The 18,523-nt window shown below is 44.4% G+C and overlaps 1 protein-coding gene across 1 annotated transcript in view; it reads right to left on the reverse strand.

The window, feature by feature from the left end:
• Positions 1-18,523, reverse strand: part of LOC306773307 (thyrotropin-releasing hormone-degrading ectoenzyme-like) — a gene marked incomplete at both ends in the record, with an annotated part of 278,364 nt that overhangs the window by 39,923 nt on the left and 219,918 nt on the right. The window contains 3 exons of the mRNA XM_079263095.1: positions 4,221-4,276; positions 4,370-4,503; positions 10,564-10,652. Of these exons, the coding sequence (XP_079119221.1) occupies positions 4,221-4,276; positions 4,370-4,503; positions 10,564-10,652 (279 nt within the window). The remainder of the gene's footprint in view (positions 1-4,220; positions 4,277-4,369; positions 4,504-10,563; positions 10,653-18,523) is intronic.

Below are 18,523 nucleotides of genomic sequence, written 5' to 3' on the forward strand. Positions count from 1 at the left end.
ATTGCTCAAAACGGTTAGCAAACACTAAGGTGCCTCATTCTCAGTGGGACGACCTCCTATGAGGAGAAAAGGTCTGAAGTTCGGTGGCATGAGAGCAGAAACAAGGTCACGTTATCAGAGGACAACAGTCCACACATGAATAAAGACACCTGTCAGAAGCAGTTCTGTGATTGGACAGAACAATGTGGATGGTGTGAGGGAGATAAGACAGGAAGAAGTCTTCCTCCCCCATCACCAGGGAGGAAGACAGATGATGGGGGAGGGGGGGGGGGGGGGGGGGGGGGGGGGGGGTCTCTCCACATGGATGTTTTCATCCATGATCAGAAGAAGATTGGCGGCGATGTGAGTCATGGCGAGGACACGCTGAGAGCAGAGTCTAATCCCCCCCCCCAACAGTTCAGACCGATAATGTTGTTTTAATCATCACCGTAAGTCATTTTCAGTCTCACATCTGCGTTCATCAGCGGTTCTAGATGCACATCTGGGAGATCTGGTAACAGCTGGCTGACATGTCCCAGTCGAACAGATGTGGATCCTCTTATACAAGATTATTAATGTGCCTCAGATAAATTTCATTAAACTTGAAGAATATTCCAAATCAGGCTACGTTCACACTACAGGCGGAAGTGACTTCAATCCGGTGTTTGAGCCCCGATGCGACATGTAACCGATCTTTTCTTATTAGTCTGAACGACACAGATCGGATATTTTCTAGTGCGACCCAGGCCACTTGGGTATGTGGTCCTAAATCCGATATGTATCTGATCTTTTGCCAACTACAGTCTGAACAGGTCAGGTCGCATTAATCCGACACGCGACAAATGTCGTTATTCTGCGTTTGTTGTTTATGAACTCTTCATCGGTAAATGCGCTCACATCACTCTCCCACCGATCCTGATTGCGACTTCGTACCCAAACGTTTCTCTCTACAGTTGTTGCTGCTACAGCTCCACAAAGACCAAAACTTTTACTTTCCTCTTTCGTAAACGTCTCCTTAAAACAAACCCATTCACAATGTCGTGGCTACAGTTGGACAAAATGTTTAAAATAGCAAATGCTCTGTTGCCGTCCATATTTACTTCTGCAAACACAAAGACGTCACACGCATGCTCAGTGCACGTCACCGTGTCTTCTACGCATGCGGGACGCTTCTGGTGCGCATGACGTTCATACAGGAAATCACATACAAGTCACATTTGAAATGTGAACGGACTTTCAAAAAATTTGGATTTCACAAAAACATCCGATATGAGCAGCGAGCCCTGCCGTCTGAACGGAGCCTCAGTCATCCGTGCTGCACAAGAATCACTGTAAACCCTTAAAAATCCGTTCATTATTTTCATTCCTGGAAATAATTTACAAAAAATTCCCTCGTTGTGAATATAAGGTCATGTCTGCGCCGTTACGTACATAAATAAAGACGTCCGTTTAAAACGTTGTCACACATCATTAAGCCACGCCTCAGTTAAGTCAGTCCATCCACTAGAGGGCAGCACTGAGTTCAGACTTCACTTAATACATTATATTTATATTATATCATAAAGTTTTAGTGTTTTATTTCCTTTTTCATTGTTATAGTTCAGCACTTTGGACGGCCGTCGTTATTATAAAAACTAAATGTTTACATTTACTGTTTATGTTTTAATATTTTTATCATCGCGTTGTTATGAGTTTTTACTTTTGCTGGTCAACAGTGTCGTATTTAAAATAGAATCGATTGGACCAGTTTGAGGGCCACAGTCCTGCAGGTTCTCCACGTTTCCCTGCTCCAACAGCTGACCCACATTAACCAGTTATTGAGCAGAACCTCCTGGGCTGATGGGCTGTGTTAAAAGACGCGTCTCCAGGACCGGCTTTGGACATTCCCAATAAATACCCGTCCTTCAAAGACTCTACCTCAAAAATGTCAGAAAAAAATTCATCGAATTCAGAAAACAGTTTATTTATTTAAATGACTTTAAAAACATCCCCATCTTTGTTCTGCTGAATGTAACGGGGATCAGTGTTACCATAGCAACAGATCCTGGCTGAGGTGAGAGTTTCATCTGCTGTCAGAGCGCATATTAATGGATCTGTAGTTTCTGCTTCTGTACAGATGGAAACCTGCTGATCTAACACACACACACACACACACACACACACACACACACACACACACGCACACACACACACACACACACACTCTGGGGAAGACTGCACGGTTGTCTCTGGCTGTTGCTCATTCAACATGACAGAGTGCAGATGGCTGAGTGAGAGGGAAGACGGAGGAAAGGGAAACAGAGACGGGGGTAGATTGAGTTATAGAGCTGGTGTCACACTGGATTTTGGTTCCAGTGCTCACAGAGCTCCAGGCTGAACACATCCCGGTGAGAAACGAGCCGGCACGCCGCCTGCTCCGTCTGCCGCCGCCGTCAAACCCGTCACTCAGTCGTCAGACTTCCCGACCGGCTCAGGTTGTCTGGCAAATCCGCTGCCATGCGAAGGCGAGGAACGCTCAGCGAGCAGATGAGATTCTGGGAGTGAATTCACCCCGAGCCTTGACCCGCTTCAGAGCCATCCCTTAAACACCAGGAGGCCCAGAATCACATGCACGACACAGTGATTTTAATATTTCCTCCATTTACAGCGGCGTGTTTTCATTCCTTGTGCTTCTGCTGCTCCACATTTCACAGAGAAATGCTGAACTCTCTGCAGCACTATCCGTCTCTGGCAGCTGCAGGAAGCCTACAAACGGAGATTTTGTACAAAAAAACCACATGAAGAGTAAAGAAAAGGAGTCAGTTTCACTTTTAAAGTGTCAGCTCACTTATATTCCACCTAAAACTACTTAATTAGCTGTTCAGATCAGATTATGGTGAAAATATATCAAGTTACTACTTATTAAAAGTTGAAAAAAAGAATAAAATGACAAAACTGTTACAGTTTCTCTTTATTCTCCAATCTTCTTTCAGATGTTTATGTTTCTATTAACACTGATACAACGTGCAAAGAAAAATCTAGAAAACAGCCATTAATGCAAGAACTGAAAAACACAAAATCAAATGTTTTTTTTTTTTAAACTTTAAAGAAAGAAAGAATAACAGAAAAATGATGGAAAGTGTCCTATCAAACCAACATCATTACATTTAGCAAATATGAAAAAAAAAAAAAACAGAATAAAATGATGACATATTTATCTAACATTAACACAAATAAACTGGTGAGTGGTGAGGGTGCCAGGATCGAGTATAAAAGAATATCAAATTCTGCTTCCAAGCTAAGATGGTTCATGGCTCCAAAATCCACGAGGCGATCATAAAAACCTTTCAATGTGTGACTGAAAGGTCAACAAACTTAGTTTTTTTAACATCTGGATTATGGGAAATTTTTGGGAAAAGATTCTGAGATGTTGATCTAAGTGGGGAACGTCAGCAGACAGATAGTCCTGTTGGTGATCATAACTTATAGTACCCAGGAAGCACAGCAGAAGAAAGCGTCATGACGCCATGTTTAAAACAGACACCTGGACTTAGGAAGACCTCGGAAAACCACACCACAAAGTAAACTAAAGACCAGGAATGCTCCTATCTATGGACAAATTAATTAAATAAATATATATTTAAGTTAAAGTTGCAGTTTATCAAACTGTACTGTTCTGTAACTAGTTTGTGTACATATAAATATATGTACACTGTGTACTACATGGAAGTAAACCAGCAGAAGTAAAGCACTGAATCAGAAACAGTGTATTTTTTCCCGCGGTGGTGCATTTAAAGAAGGTCGCAGGCATCTCACAATAAATATTTACACACCTTGTTTTGAACTGAGGAGGATAATCCAGGCCAAAGGGGAACAGAAGGATTCAGGTTTCTGAAAGACCTTCAGCTACCAGGCAGCGGTGCTAATCCTTCAGCCACCATGCTGCACGTATCACTGCAGCTGTGCCATCGACTGCTGCTAAAGCTCCTTCCGAAGCCTCATGTGGGATGTTAATGCGTATATGCAGAACGACATATAAAACTTGGCCTTAAACAAGCTCATATTCTAAGGTTTACACAGCGGATGCTCAGATGCCATACCAAGAAGTGAAAAAAGAAAGAAAATACAAAAGCAGCATGTAGAGATGATGACATATATTAACCCTTTTCAAAATTTTACTCTGAGGGCAGCAATAAGATCAATCAACCTAAATATAGGCTTTTCTCTGAATCCCAACGTTGGTTCAGAGGAGACTTACTCACCTGGCCAGGTTGAAGGCATCATCAATAAGTCCTGCCCTGTTTCCTACAGAGATGATCTAAGAGGCAGAAAGAAACACAGGAAGTGTGAAAAACGTCCGACAGACGAGGCGAGGAAAGAAACGGACGCAGACGGGCAGAGACAGATCTACCTGGGGATTGGTGTGGAGCTGCTGAATCAGCAGTTTCCAGTTCTGGAGGTCGTAGTTCACACGGAAGTAGCCTGTTTGGTTGATGTTGCCCAGCAACCAGGTGTTGTCATTCATCTGACCAATCCTGTGAGTTTCTGAAGCAAAAAAAACAAACAAAATATTCAGTCAATAGAATAACATGAAATAATCCGATATGCAGACGACACCTCACTATTCAGTAGTTTTTCTGAGTTAAAGGGATTTAAAAGTCCAGTGAAATTATAATAAAACCTTTGCATATTTGATCTGATCAGACTAACGATGTGATCAGATCGTTACGGTGTTGGAGTAAAACAGCTCTAACAGCCTGTAAGCCACGATATGAGAGCACTCAAAGTCCATCATAAAAAACCTCAATCACACCATAAATGAATAGTTTGGGTATTATGATCAATCACTCAAACATTTCCATACACACACACACACACACACACACACACACACACACACACACACACACACACACACACACACACACACACACTTTATGACAGACTGTACTGTCTGCTGGCTTATTTTATTATTGTATTTTTTATTATTTTTTACATATTTTTGCCTCGTATCTTTGAATCTTGTGTGGTTTTCTTTTTATTACCTAATTTCATATTTTTTGTCAATTTGAATTTCTCTTGGGAGGTTTATCAAGTGTCTGTCCATTTATCTATCTATAAAATTTATCCATCCATCATCCATCCATCTATCCATCCATCCATCCATCCATCCATCCATCTATCCATCCATCCATCAATCCATCATCCATCCATCTATCCATCGATCCATCCATCTATCCATCCATCCATCCATCATCCATCCATCATCCATCCATCAATCCTTCATCCATCCATCCATCATCCATCCATCAATCCATCCATCCATCCATCATCAATCCTTCATCCATCCATCCATCAATCCATCATCCATCCATCTATCCATCGATCCATCCATCTATCCATCCATCCATCCATCATCCATCCATCATCCATCCATCCATCAATCCATCATCCATCCATCTATCCATCGATCCATCCATCTATCCATCCATCCATCCATCATCAATCCTTCATCCATCCATCCATCAATCCATCATCCATCCATCTATCCATCGATCCATCCATCTATCCATCCATCCATCCATCATCCATCCATCAATCCTTCATCCATCCATCCATCATCCATCCATCAATCCATCATCCATCCATCAATCCTTCATCCATCCATCCATCAATCCATCATCCATCCATCTATCCATCGATCCATCCATCTATCCATCCATCCATCCATCATCCATCCATCATCCATCCATCAATCCTTCATCCATCCATCCATCATCCATCCATCAATCCATCATCCATCCATCAATCCTTCATCCATCCATCCATCAATCCATCATCCATCCATCTATCCATCGATCCATCCATCTATCCATCCATCCATCCATCATCCATCCATCATCCATCCATCAATCCTTCATCCATCCATCCATCATCCATCCATCCATCCATCATCCATCCATCAATCCTTCATCCATCCATCCATCATCCATCCATCAATCCATCATCCATCCATCCATCATCCATCCATCAATCCATCATCCATCCATCCATCCATCCATCCATCCATCCATCCATCCATCCATCCATCCATCCATCCTTCATCCATCCATCCATCGATCCATCCATCTATCCATCCATCCATCATCATCCATCCATCAATCCTTCATCCATCCATCCATCGATCCATCCATCTATCCATCCATCCATCATCATCCATCCATCTGTCCATCCATCCATCCATCCATCATCCATCATCCATCCATCAATCCATCATCCATCCATCCATCATCAATCCTTCATCCATCCATCCATCATCCATCCATCTGTCCATCCATCCATCCATCCATCCATCATCCGTCCGTCCGTCCGTCCGTCCGTCCGTCCGTCCGTCCGTCCTTCCATCCATCCATCCATCCATCCATCCATCCATCCATCTGTCCATCCATCCATCCATCCATCATCCATCCGTCCATCCGTCCGTCCGTCCTTCCATCCATCCATCCATCCATCCATCTGTCCATCCATCCATCCATCCATCATCCATCCATCTGTCCTTCCATCCATCCATCCATCGTCCATCCATCCATCCATCTGTCCATCCATCCATCCATCCATCATCCATCCATCTGTCCTTCCATCCATCCATCCATCGTCCATCCATCCATCCATCCATCCATCATCCATCCATCCATCCATCCATCCAACCAACCATCCAACCATTTGTCCTTCCATCCATCCATCCAACCATCTGTCCTTCCATCCATCCATCCATCCATCCATCCATACCACCGCTGCACCATCCTGAAGGAAAATACAAACTAACAGAGAAAACCTCGCTTTAGTGGCGGTAAAGAACTTTCCTGTTTCTCATGGAGCCTACTGGTCGGTGGAAACTCTTCCAGCAGAGTTTATCACATGTACAAGTGTTTCAGATGTTTTAACACCTGACCAGAAAAGGGTCTTTTCCAATTAAACTTGTACAAACTAATGAACTGGTGTGTGTGTGTGTGTGTGTGTGTAGTCTATATGCAACTGTGAATGAAAATTTTAGTGTGTTTAACTTCCACCTGTCCAGATGCAGCAGGTGGAAATTAGCTGCTTTGCTCAAGGCTGGAACAGGATTATTTTCTCTTTAATATCACAATTCCTGTTACATGAATAACTTCAAACTTAATGTTGTACTAACTAATAATTTAATACCTGAGCATGATGTCTTAACCCCACCGAGCCCAACATGACGTATTTCCACTGTGACATATTTGATGCATCGTTTCTCAGACATTTTGCATCCCTTTCTGGTGCAAACTGCTCACCACCCCCTTGGACTCAACTTGACCTTCTGGCAGGCCGAGCTGAAGGGTTACTGGTGTTTTTACATTTCAAACTTCATCACACTACTGGTTCCAATCCTTCATCCCAGTCTGGCCCCTCTTAGAAAAGCGTCCTGTCTTCAAGCAGACTTCAGGAACAGTTCTCCAGGCTTCTTCAAGGACTTTCCAAAACGCTTCTTAGGTTTCTGCCTTTTGCTCTGTTCTGTCCAGATAATCCCAAACGGCTTCAGTAAAGTTCTGGGGAGGATCCAGCCCTCCATCAGACCAGTTCCCAGTGATCTTCCATCCAGTTCTTGTGTCATGTGACATACCTCAGCCTTTTCTCCCTGATTCCCGTCTTTAAAAACGTCTTCTTGACAACCACGTTTCCATGGAGACCATTTCTGATGAGGTCGACAGGAAATGGATCAAGTGAAGGTCCAGATGCATCTCTTAGATCCTGGTTCAGGTCTTTGCAGGATTTGTTCTTATTTCTTTATTTCACTCTCAGATCCCCTTCATCTGATGGTTTTTAGTCCAGACTCTGCTTCCTTTGTCCTCCACGTGTCCAGTTCCTCCACCGCGTGCCGAGATAGCATGTCTCCAGTGAACAGCTCTCTGGGAATCACTTCTTATCTGCTGAAGTCCTGCTTTCTGTCTGTCAAACTGTTTCAACTTTGCTGTTTTTCACAGATGCAACAAGATGCCTGTCATCTGTAGACACAACATCATCCCTTGGGTTAGGACTCGCTTCCTCTGCTAAATATAAAGAAATGAGGCCTTGAACGTCAAATGTCTTCACAGCAGGGAGTGATTTTAGCTGTTCAGTTAATGTGTTAAAGGTCTGTACAGACTGTCAGGAAAACATGTAGACATGTAACTCCTTTCAGCATCCAACCATTCCCGTAACACCGTTCTCACATCATACATGTATCTGTGTTACATGTACAGCAGTGAAATGTGGGATAAGATCAAAGTAAACAGCCGAGATTGGAAGAAGCATCATCCCAGCCTTTCGCAGGAAACCAGCGCCTCTGAAGTGCTACAAGGAGGTTTTTATGCTTCTGTACAGCAGATGTGGGATGTTTCTGACTTATTACAAAAACAAGGTGATTAAAAACCAGGAAAGCAGCTGTTGACCCAAGTTTGACCCACTTCGTCGTCTTGTTCCCCCCCTCCAGGGGAATCAAACAGACTCCGCTCGTCTTCACACACCCCGAAAATCACATTAGAGCTGAAAGCATGATTTGCAGACTTCTGTCATCAGCTGTTAAAGACACACGAGAAGAGCCAGCTTGCTTTCCGAAGAGGAGTTTTATTCCTCAGAAAGGTGCCAGCAGTCGTGTTGTTTCCTCTGGAAACCGAAGCAGATCAGGCTTAATTTTCAAAGGAGAATCCTCTTCCTCAAAAACAGAAACAAAGTCAGCAGTTTTCTCTGAGGCTGTCATCTTGGAAGGTTTGATTCCACAAATCCTGAGAAAAAAATGCCTAAAAAAAACAAAACAAAGCTTAATTTTAACAGAAACAAGTTTTTTTTTTTTTTTTTTTTTTTACTCAAAAAACATCAGAGAAGAAGTTTGAAGAGGAAACAAAACTCACTTTATCCCATCCAGAGGTGTAGAAAGTAGAAGTAAAGTAGAAGTCCTGCCATGTTTTTGTATCTACTGATGCATGTAGAGCAGCTGTTTTCACCAACAGGCTCGTCTACCTGCGCCGGAGCTGAGATGATGACATTCACCTGGTTTAGTGACTGGTTGGAAAGATCGGCCGGACAGGACTTCCTCTTTCTACTTCTACTTTCTACTGATCCCGTCAAACCAAAAGAAGAAGCTCTATTCCAGAACGAAAAGGAAACGTTTTCTTCTCTGAACAGCAGAAACGACGTTCCTGCAGGTTTTACATCTTTAAAGATCAGTAACTTCTAGACATCACTACAGACATTCACATGATCCCAGAAATAACAAGAAGAAGAATAGATTTCATCCCGTCTTTTCTACGACAAGCAGTCTGAGCACGGGGGGAGGGGTTGGTGTGACACGCCCACGGACACGCCCACGCCAGATTCCAGCCCAGCCAGTCGCCTGATTACTGATCATTCACACCTGTTCCTCATTCAACCTTCAGTCATAAATACCGCAGCTCTTCAGTCATCGTCGGTCCTCGTAACTGCATCCAGATCCTTTCCTACCTTCCCTTCCCAGACCCCGACTCACCAACCTGACAACGTTCTTGGCTTGACTTCCTGGTTCTGATCTCTCTTCGTGTCCCGGACTCTTCGGCTTGATTACCTGGTTTTGATCTCCTCCCGTCTCTCTGGTCATCTCGTCAGCTGTTTACTCCAACAGCTTCAGAGTTTTCCTGGTGTCTAATAAACCTGATTCTCATCAGACCTGTCTTGAAGAGTCCTTCGTTACAGTTGGAGGGTGGAGCGTAGCTGCAGACATGGCGGCAGACTGGACCATTTCTTACCTGCTGGTATCACAGGATTCGTAGTGTAGTCACCGTGTACGAACATCGGTAGCTGTCCGATCGTGTGTTCCAGCATAAAGATGGCTGCATCCCATCGCCCTCTTCTTAAAAGATGCCAATGTCCAGTTTCCCGTGTAAACAGCAGCGAGCTGTTCCGTATGCTCCCACCGTTGCAGCGGCACTTTGTGTGGTTTATTAATCATGTGATTTACAATGCTCGGTGTTGTCATGGTGACATTTTTTACGATGCATTTGTGATCTTCTTCTTCTCTGCTGCATTTGTCGATGCTCACAAATGCAGGCGTCCTTTTTTCCCAGTTGTTGCAGCTGGAAATGCAACGACCTGCTGGACGTCATCGACGCTCGCACCGTGAGCCCCTCAGACAGACGGACGGACAGACTCAACCTTTCCCGCTGTATTTTATGAGACTGACACGTAGAAAAAGATGTTTTGATGAAAACTTACTGGCATAAAACCCAGTTTCCAAACTGAAACAGACTAAAATCAGACCCTGGATAAAAATCGGGTGTTAATTAGACGTTTAGGACTTCCTGTAAGAACCCCGTCCAAACGGAGCTTCCTGTGAGGAGACTCGGACCGAGACCTAATGATGTTTATCCTCAGCGTCACGCTGCACCTGTCAGCTCCAACTTTATTGTTCCATTCAGCAGCGCTCCCATACGAGCCGGTAATGAGATAATTAATTAGAGATCATGAGACGGCTCTCCCCAGATAACAACTCGTTATCTGGAGGTAACAAGATGATTAAACTCTGATGGAGACGTTTAATAAATGTGGGATTGTTTCCTGACTGAACTCTACCTGTCTTGTTGTTGATCCAGATGAGACTCTCCAAGCGGATGGCCGATGCGTTTCCCACGGCGACGGTCAACGGCACCTGCCACTGTAAACTACAGAGAGAGAGAGAGACTGATGTCAGTAATGGCCAATAGGATGAGGTTTTATCGCGTGTGCCGTCAGGGAGAGAGCGATGGTCAGCGGCCGTCGTTCAGCATCCGTCAGCCGGACACTACGTGGCTACGTGTGCCGAAAGCTTCCAGTTCCACATTTTTACATCAGCTGAGCAAAGCGTGAATGCTGTTTAACTGCCACAGTGAGTTCAGCAAACTATAAAAGAAACAATTAGAGGAGGAGGAAATGGCTCGGCAGCTGAGCGATAACCAGACTGTTTATCTCGGCGGCTGAAATGTCGACATTCAGGAGTTAAACGGTTTCTGATTAGAACGATGTGAAAGGAAAACAAAAACAAAACAATCTGACACATTACTGACTCTCCAATCAGAATAACACGTTTTTTCTCTTTTTTTAAATTGAGATTATACGAATAAAATTGATGACAAACTTTATTTATATCACTGTTCTTAACAACCTTCATAAAGCAGAAAACTGAAGGCAAAAATATTTCTTCAGCAAATTGGAACAACCTCCGACCTGCTCAGAACGACCAAAAACATTTCATTATATTTATCATTTTAATCATTTCAGTGCCAGTTTAATGGTCTGAATTATTGCATAAAGTATGAGAAGCAACATCTGCTTTCCACACAGCTAGTAGGAGGAGGGTCCCGAGCAGAATCTTGGATATGTAAAAGATTAGCAACAAAACGTACATGATTGTGTAGCGATGCCTGGGTGGAGCGGGGGGGGGGGGGGGGGGGGGGGGTACTCAAACACTGACTGCTATGATCACAGCAACATTATAGCAATAAATAATCATGCAGTGTCTGATTACTTCTGGAGTGACAGTAAAGAGAAAGAACTTTGTGAGATTTGCTATGACGTGTTAGTGGTGAGGAAATAACGAAGATGGCGAAGAGGACAAGTGAAAACCTCTGCGACAAACCCCGGCTCTGCTGGGGGAAGAGGGGCGGCAACATTAACCACATAACAGTAATTGGGATAAACCAAAAAGATTTAATATTCAAACAACACACTGGCCACAAAACAACCATGCTGGTTTCACACCACGAAATGTGACAATAACCAAAGCAAGCCAAACATACAAAGGCCAACTGCATGGGCCAGCAAAGGCAGCCGCAACAAGACCAACCGGTCCCAAGAACTCCAAGGTGGAGAGCTGTTCCACACCAGAAACACAGCAGCACTGAAGGTTCATCAGAAGCTGGCTTAAATGGGGAAGCTCCCACCAGCCAAGGACAGGGCCAATCACAGCCGGGTGTCCTGCAGAGCCAGCCAATCACGGAGGTGTGATAGCAGCTTGTAGAACTCTTGAGGAGTCAGTCCTTCATTCTTTAAATCTATAAGAAGCTGAGGCCTGGGGCCTGAGACGGGAAGCGGAACAAAATGAAAGAGGTTCAGACTCCAGACAACCATCCGTTGTCGCCAGCAGATGCTGGACTGCAGTTCGGAGGATTAAAAATGAGCCGAAGCAGCAGGAAGTTGGGAAGATTTACGACTCTTCCAGGTCTGGAAGAAAAGCCGTGGGAGGTTTTGTGTCAACTAAACGTAGATCACTTCGAGCTGATGTGGTTTCATTCTGCTTCACTTCTGAGTCGGATGGAGATGCTGCTGGTTTGAGCGTAACGATGGCCGGCCGAAGACAAGTCAGCTGACACACGCACACACACACACTCCTGCAGACCCGTTTTAACCTCAACAGCTCCTGTAAGTAAATAATAATTACACTAATAACAAGAAGTTTTAATTAAACTCCTTTTAATTAAAGCAGATTATAATGAGACCAGAAACAATCAGACCAACACACACCAGTCGGTTAAAATGAGTGTGTGTGTGTTTGATGCTTTCAGGGTTCATGTGTGCTGATTTGTTAAACCACAATCAGCCAAACAAAAAGCCATTTTCTGTTCCCATAGCAACAACTCGTCGCTGCAGGCGAGCTGAGGATCGATACGGTCGCCTGATAACCAAATACTTCATCTGATATTTTCATCAGAGACAAAAAGTCAATCACACACACTTCATCACACGGCAGCATGGACAGCGGAATGCGTTTATTAACTCTGATGTGTGTGTGTGTGTGTGTGTGTGTCGTAGAGTTGATGGTTTATTCATCAAAGGCAGAAAAGCAACTGGATGTGGAGGGAGAAGCAGCAGGGTGGCATCCATACATGAAAACGGCAAACTTTTAGGAAGTCTCCCGATAGAGCTTCACCTTCTTGTCTCCTTCTGCCCCCCGCTGCTCACCCCCCCCCCCAAAGAACATTTTGACCTCGTTTTTTTCTCGGCAGATTAAACTTAAACTACGAGGTCAGAAGAACTCGGAGCAACTCGCCAAAGCACAGCGTCAGCATCTCGCTGGTCAATGTGCTGGAATGTGGACCACATGGGGCTCAGCTGCAGCTCGGTGTTTCCGTCACAACTGCACACAACCTAAACATCCCAACAACAGACTGGAAATGGAAACACCTCTAGAACATTGCTGAGAGGTTTTTATTCTCTCATGAGGTGATTTTTCAGAGGTGTTAATAGAAAAGTAGGTCACAAAACTGGAATGGAAACACTTTTTTAAGCATTTTGCTACTGGACGCTACTGGACGACTCAGAAGTGAAGCAGAATGAAACCACATCAGCTCGAAGTGATCTACGTTTAGTTGACACAAAACCTCCCACGGCTTTTCTTCCAGACCTGGAAGAGTCGTAAATCTTCCCAACTTCCTGCTGCTTCGGCTCATTTTTAATCCTCCGAACTGCAGTCCAGCATCTGCTGGCGACAACGGATGGTTGTCTGGAGTCTGAACCTCTTTCATTTTGTTCCGCTTCCCGTCTCAGGCCCCAGGCCTCAGCTTCTTATAGATTTAAAGAATGAAGGACTGACTCCTCAAGAGTTCTACAAGCTGCTATCACACCTCCGTGATTGGCTGGCTCTGCAGGACACCCGGCTGTGATTGGCCCTGTCCTTGGCTGGTGGGAGCTTCCCCATTTAAGCCAGCTTCTGATGAACCTTCAGTGCTGCTGTGTTTCTGGTGTGGAACAGCTCTCCACTTTGGAGTTCTTGGGACCGGTTGGTCTTGTTGCGGCTGCCTTTGCTGGCCCATGCAGTTGGCCTTTGTATGTTTGGCTTGCTTTGGTTATTGTCACATTTCGTGGTGTGAAACCAGCATGGTTGTTTTGTGGCCAGTGTGTTGTTTGAATATTAAATCTTTTTGGTTTATCCCAATTACTGTTATGTGGTTAATGTTGCCGCCCCTCTTCCCCCAGCAGAGCCGGGGTTTGTCGCAGAGGTTTTCACTTGTCCTCTTCGCCATCTTCGTTATTTCCTCACCACTAACACGTCATAGCAAATCTCACAAAGTTCTTTCTCTTTACTGTCACTCCAGAAGTAATCAGACACTGCATGATTATTTATTGCTATAATGTTGCTGTGATCATAGCAGTCAGTGTTTGAGTACCCCCCCCCGGCAGCAGTGTGCAGACAGGGTAGGCAGTGGGAAATGGAATCATTCCATTTTAATTAGTTTATATACATATTTCTCACTTTCTTTCATAATAATTATTTATAATATAATCTTTCATAAAAAAAGAATTACTATGAAAGTAAGTGAGAAATGTGTTGAGGGGATCCGGCTTGGTGGCCTCAGGTTTGGGTCCCTGCGTTTTGCAGATGACGTGGTTCTGTTGGCTTCATCTGGTCGTGATCTCCAGCTCTCACTTGAGCGATTCACAGCTGAGTGTGAAGCGGCTGGGATGAGAATCAGCACCTCCAAATCTGACACCATGGTCCTCAGCCGGAATAGGGTGGATTGTCCTCTCCGGGTCGGGAGTCAGGTCCTGCCTCAAGTGGAGGAGTTTAAATATCTCGGGGTCTTGTTCACGAGTGAGGGAAGGATGGAGTGTGAGATTGACAGACGGATCGGTGCGGCGTCTGCAGTAATGCGGACTCTGTGCCGGTCTGTCGTGGTGAAGAAGGAGCTGAGCCAGAAGGTGATTTACCAGTCGATCTACGTTCCTACCCTCACCTATGGTCATGAGCTGTGGGTCGTGACCGAAAGAACGAGATCTCGTATACAGGCGGCTGAAATGAGTTTCCTCCGCAGGGTGGCCGGGCTCTCCCTTAGAGATAGGGTGAGGAGCTCGGTCATCCGGGAGGAGATCAGAGTAGAGCCGCTGCTCCTCCGCATCGAGAGGAACCAGTTGAGGTGGCTCGGGCATCTGGTCAGGATGCCTCCTGGACCTCCCTGGTGAGGTGTTCCAGGCACGTCCCTCTGGGAGGAGACCCCGGGGAAGACCCAGGACACGCTGGAGGGATTATATCTCTTGGCTGGCCTGGGAATGCCTCGGGATCCCCCCCTCCCGCCCCCCCGCAGAGTTGGCAAATGTGGCTGGGGAGAGGGAAGTCTGGGCTTCCCGGCTTCGGCTGCTGCCCCCGTGACTCAACCCCGGATAAGTGGCAGAAGATGGATGGATGGATGGATGGATAATCTTTCATATGAGAACTTCCAACAACCTGTAGTATCGATTTGAAACTGATGGTATTAAGTGCGTTCCATAGCTCAATTAAAAATGACTGAACAGCACCTCCTGCTGGCCAGGAAGAGAAGCTGCACCCTGCGCTACGCTGTGCCTTTTCATCTCTTATATCACGCATGTGGAATCTGTTACTCTGTATAAAAACATTTCCGTAAATAAGCAGATTGCTACGCTGCCAGTTTACGTTGCTGCACTGTGCCGATGGTCTGCATATCTTCACAGAGAATCCAGGAATAATGATGGAGCTGGTTGATTTTCTCACTGGATGGAAAATCCTAGAGAGGCTTAAACAGTTTCACATCAGTAACCAGTTTTCCGTTCACTGCTGGTTGCCATGACAAACAAAGCTAAATATTCTGGGAATGTGACTGAATCATTTAGCTTTGCAAGTTTTTATTGATGTCTTCCGATCTCGATTGTTAAATTTAACAGAACTTACCTGCCTGCACATTTAAATCATCATTTGTGTGTCCGTGGCAGTTTGTGACTGCCTGCCTTCCGAACCCTCGAGCTCATGGCACGGGCCTGCTACGGGGTCACGTGACCAGTTCATGTCACGTAAAGGTGTCTTCATCATCTTCATCTCGGTTCAAGTATTTTAAATAGTTGTTTAATATGTTTTAAGTCACATTCTTTGTTAAATTCACACTTATCTCGTATTTACTTCTTATTTATTTATTATTTTTAGTATCTATTAATGTTTATCTCTGTTTTCTTCTTGTCCTTCTTCCTTTCGGCTCAGATCAGAGGATTTCTGTGTGTGTGGTCATGTGTGTGTAAGCAGTAAACGTGACCTTGTTCAGCTTTACGAGAACATCACAGCCAGAAGGAGGAAATATATGAGGCAAAACAATAAAGGTTATGGACATTAAACATCAGGGGTGTCCAGATCTGAAGCTTGAGGGCCAAAGTCCTGCAGGTTTTCCATGTATCCCTGCTCCAACACACCTGACTCAAATGAAAGAGTCACTTTGCAGAACTGGGGCTGCATAGTGGTGTAGTGGTTAATACTGGTTGGTTCTGCGATGGTCTGGCGACCTGTCCATGGTGCCCCCTCCCTCTCACCCAATGACAGCCCGGATAGGCTCCAGCTTCCTGCAACATTTAACTGGACGAAGCAGTTAAGAAATGGATGAATGGATTTTGCCAAACTTCATAGGGTGTTGGAGAAGCGATTAGGGTTTGTGCGGGATAGTCCCGCATTTCTATTACTTTTCACACGTCCCACAAAATGTCCCGCGTTGTTACGACCAGGCTTCACTTTTGTGGAGGAAAAAAAAAACCAAAACAAAACTGGCTTTTACTAATTGTGTGTGGCAAAATATATATCTATATTTTTTTTGTCTTGTCCAGCATTTAAGCAAGCAGAATGATGGTCTGGATGCTGTGTTCTGCTGAGCAAATTTACTTTGCCAAGGGGAGTATTACTGGTATGATGATCCCCTTGATTTTCTGGATTTTTATTTTATTTCTTTATTTATTTTGTGTAAATGTTTGAGTTTCTACTGCTGGACCAGACCAGAGAGGATAGAAGCAACAGAAAGACAAAGGGAAAGAGAAATACAACACCTCGTAGAGAGAGACAAAGAGAGAGACATAAAGAGAAAGAAGGAAAATATTTGACGGCCGTCACACCACCTGCTGATTTGAGTTACACTCATGTCAATCAAACTAAGAGGCGGGACTTAATGCACATCTCGGATGCACTGGTGCACCCACTAATGAAAATAAATAAATAAATAAACCGATTGATCATGGAGGACAGGGAGACGACCGCAGCGAAGAAGAAAAGAAAGTTTTGTTCCAACAAAGACTGGGAAAGCAGATATTCCTGAGTTAGACCTGTTCCAGGAGACTGAGAGGTTTTGTCAAAGTCATTTTTCCGTGTCACACGGCCGGGAATATGACGTGAAACGACACAAAAATCTGAGTCACAAAAAAGGCGCAACTCAGAGGGAGGCTTTATAACAGATTTGTTGTGTTTGGTTTGTAATTTTATTACCAAAGAGCAGAATAGAAAGTTTTTTTTTTTTTAAACTTTGTCATGGCAGAGTGGAATCTCACATTGTCCCACATTTTCAGTCTTTGTCCCACATTTGGTGAGAGAAGATCTGGTCACCCTGGCAGGAATACATGGAAAACCTGCAGGACAGCGTAGGACTGTGCATTGGACTGAATGTGATTGGACGATAGTGAAGACAATTCTGAAATGAGACGTCTAAGTTGCATTAGATTAATGATGATATTAATCTCATAACTCTCCAAATGGAATCTTTGCTCAGTTAAAGTTTCCTGCTTCAGAAAGGTAAAACATCTCATAAATAAACTTTACAGCCTTCCAAAGCTGCTTTTATGGACTCCTGAATTATTCATCGCTGCCCTGTTGAACATAAAAGCTCATTAAATGGAACACGCGGCACCTCATTTTCCAGTCACGCCTCTGTTTACCCGTCAGCTGAAGAGGTTCTCTGAGCTACATCCACACTGAGATCCTGTTTGTCTCGTTTCAGCGCCGTTAGCTCACGCTGCCTCTGGTTTCTCCTCGTCTCTTTCTGACAAGTTGCTTTTAGAAATCTCTATTTCTCTCCCTGCGTCGGCCGTTTGATGGAGGGAGACGAAAGGAGCAGAAGAAGAAATAAACTCTGCTTAAAACATGTTGCTGAAAAACAATTATTTTCTGAAGAAGTGCCCTTCTGTCCAAGTTGGTCTTCCTGAGGACGGCGATGGCTGGTTGCCATGGTAATGAAACAGCTGGTTGGCTGCCAGGCAGCTCATAAGACTGTCAGAAAGTTGTGAGCTTGCTATGTTTTATTCATTTAGGAACAAAAGATGTTTTGCAAGAGATGCGAAATCAAACAGCATACAAACATCACAACATGAAAGCCGTCACGCATCAAACACGGAGACTTGCTAATTAAAATGTTCACATGGCAGTCGCATGGAAGATTCCAGTTCTCCGGCTTCACCAGGTTTTCCAGAAACACCTGCCATGTTTTAAACAAAAGTGTGGAAATGTCTCCATCTAAAATGCATCTTGCATGTTTCTGCATCGATGCAATGACAGGAGCTTAAACACATCTGGCCGAAAGAACATCATAGCAGTTTTAGAAACTCTTCAGAGGATTCTTCTCCAACACTCCTGAAATGGAGACATGCTGGAACTGAGATGCAGGGCAGCAAATATGAAGGACCTGGTCTTCGGCTCCTTTGGTTTAGTTCATAAGCTGTAATTCTGGTAGATCTCGTCTCATGAGACTCCACGTTGAGGAGGACGGAGAAACGTTTTGCAACTTGGAGCAGATAAGTTGGTTGC

Source organism: Telmatherina bonti (assembly GCF_933228915.1).
Source record: "Telmatherina bonti genome assembly, chromosome: 23".
Classification (NCBI taxonomy): domain Eukaryota; kingdom Metazoa; phylum Chordata; class Actinopteri; order Atheriniformes; family Telmatherinidae; genus Telmatherina; species Telmatherina bonti.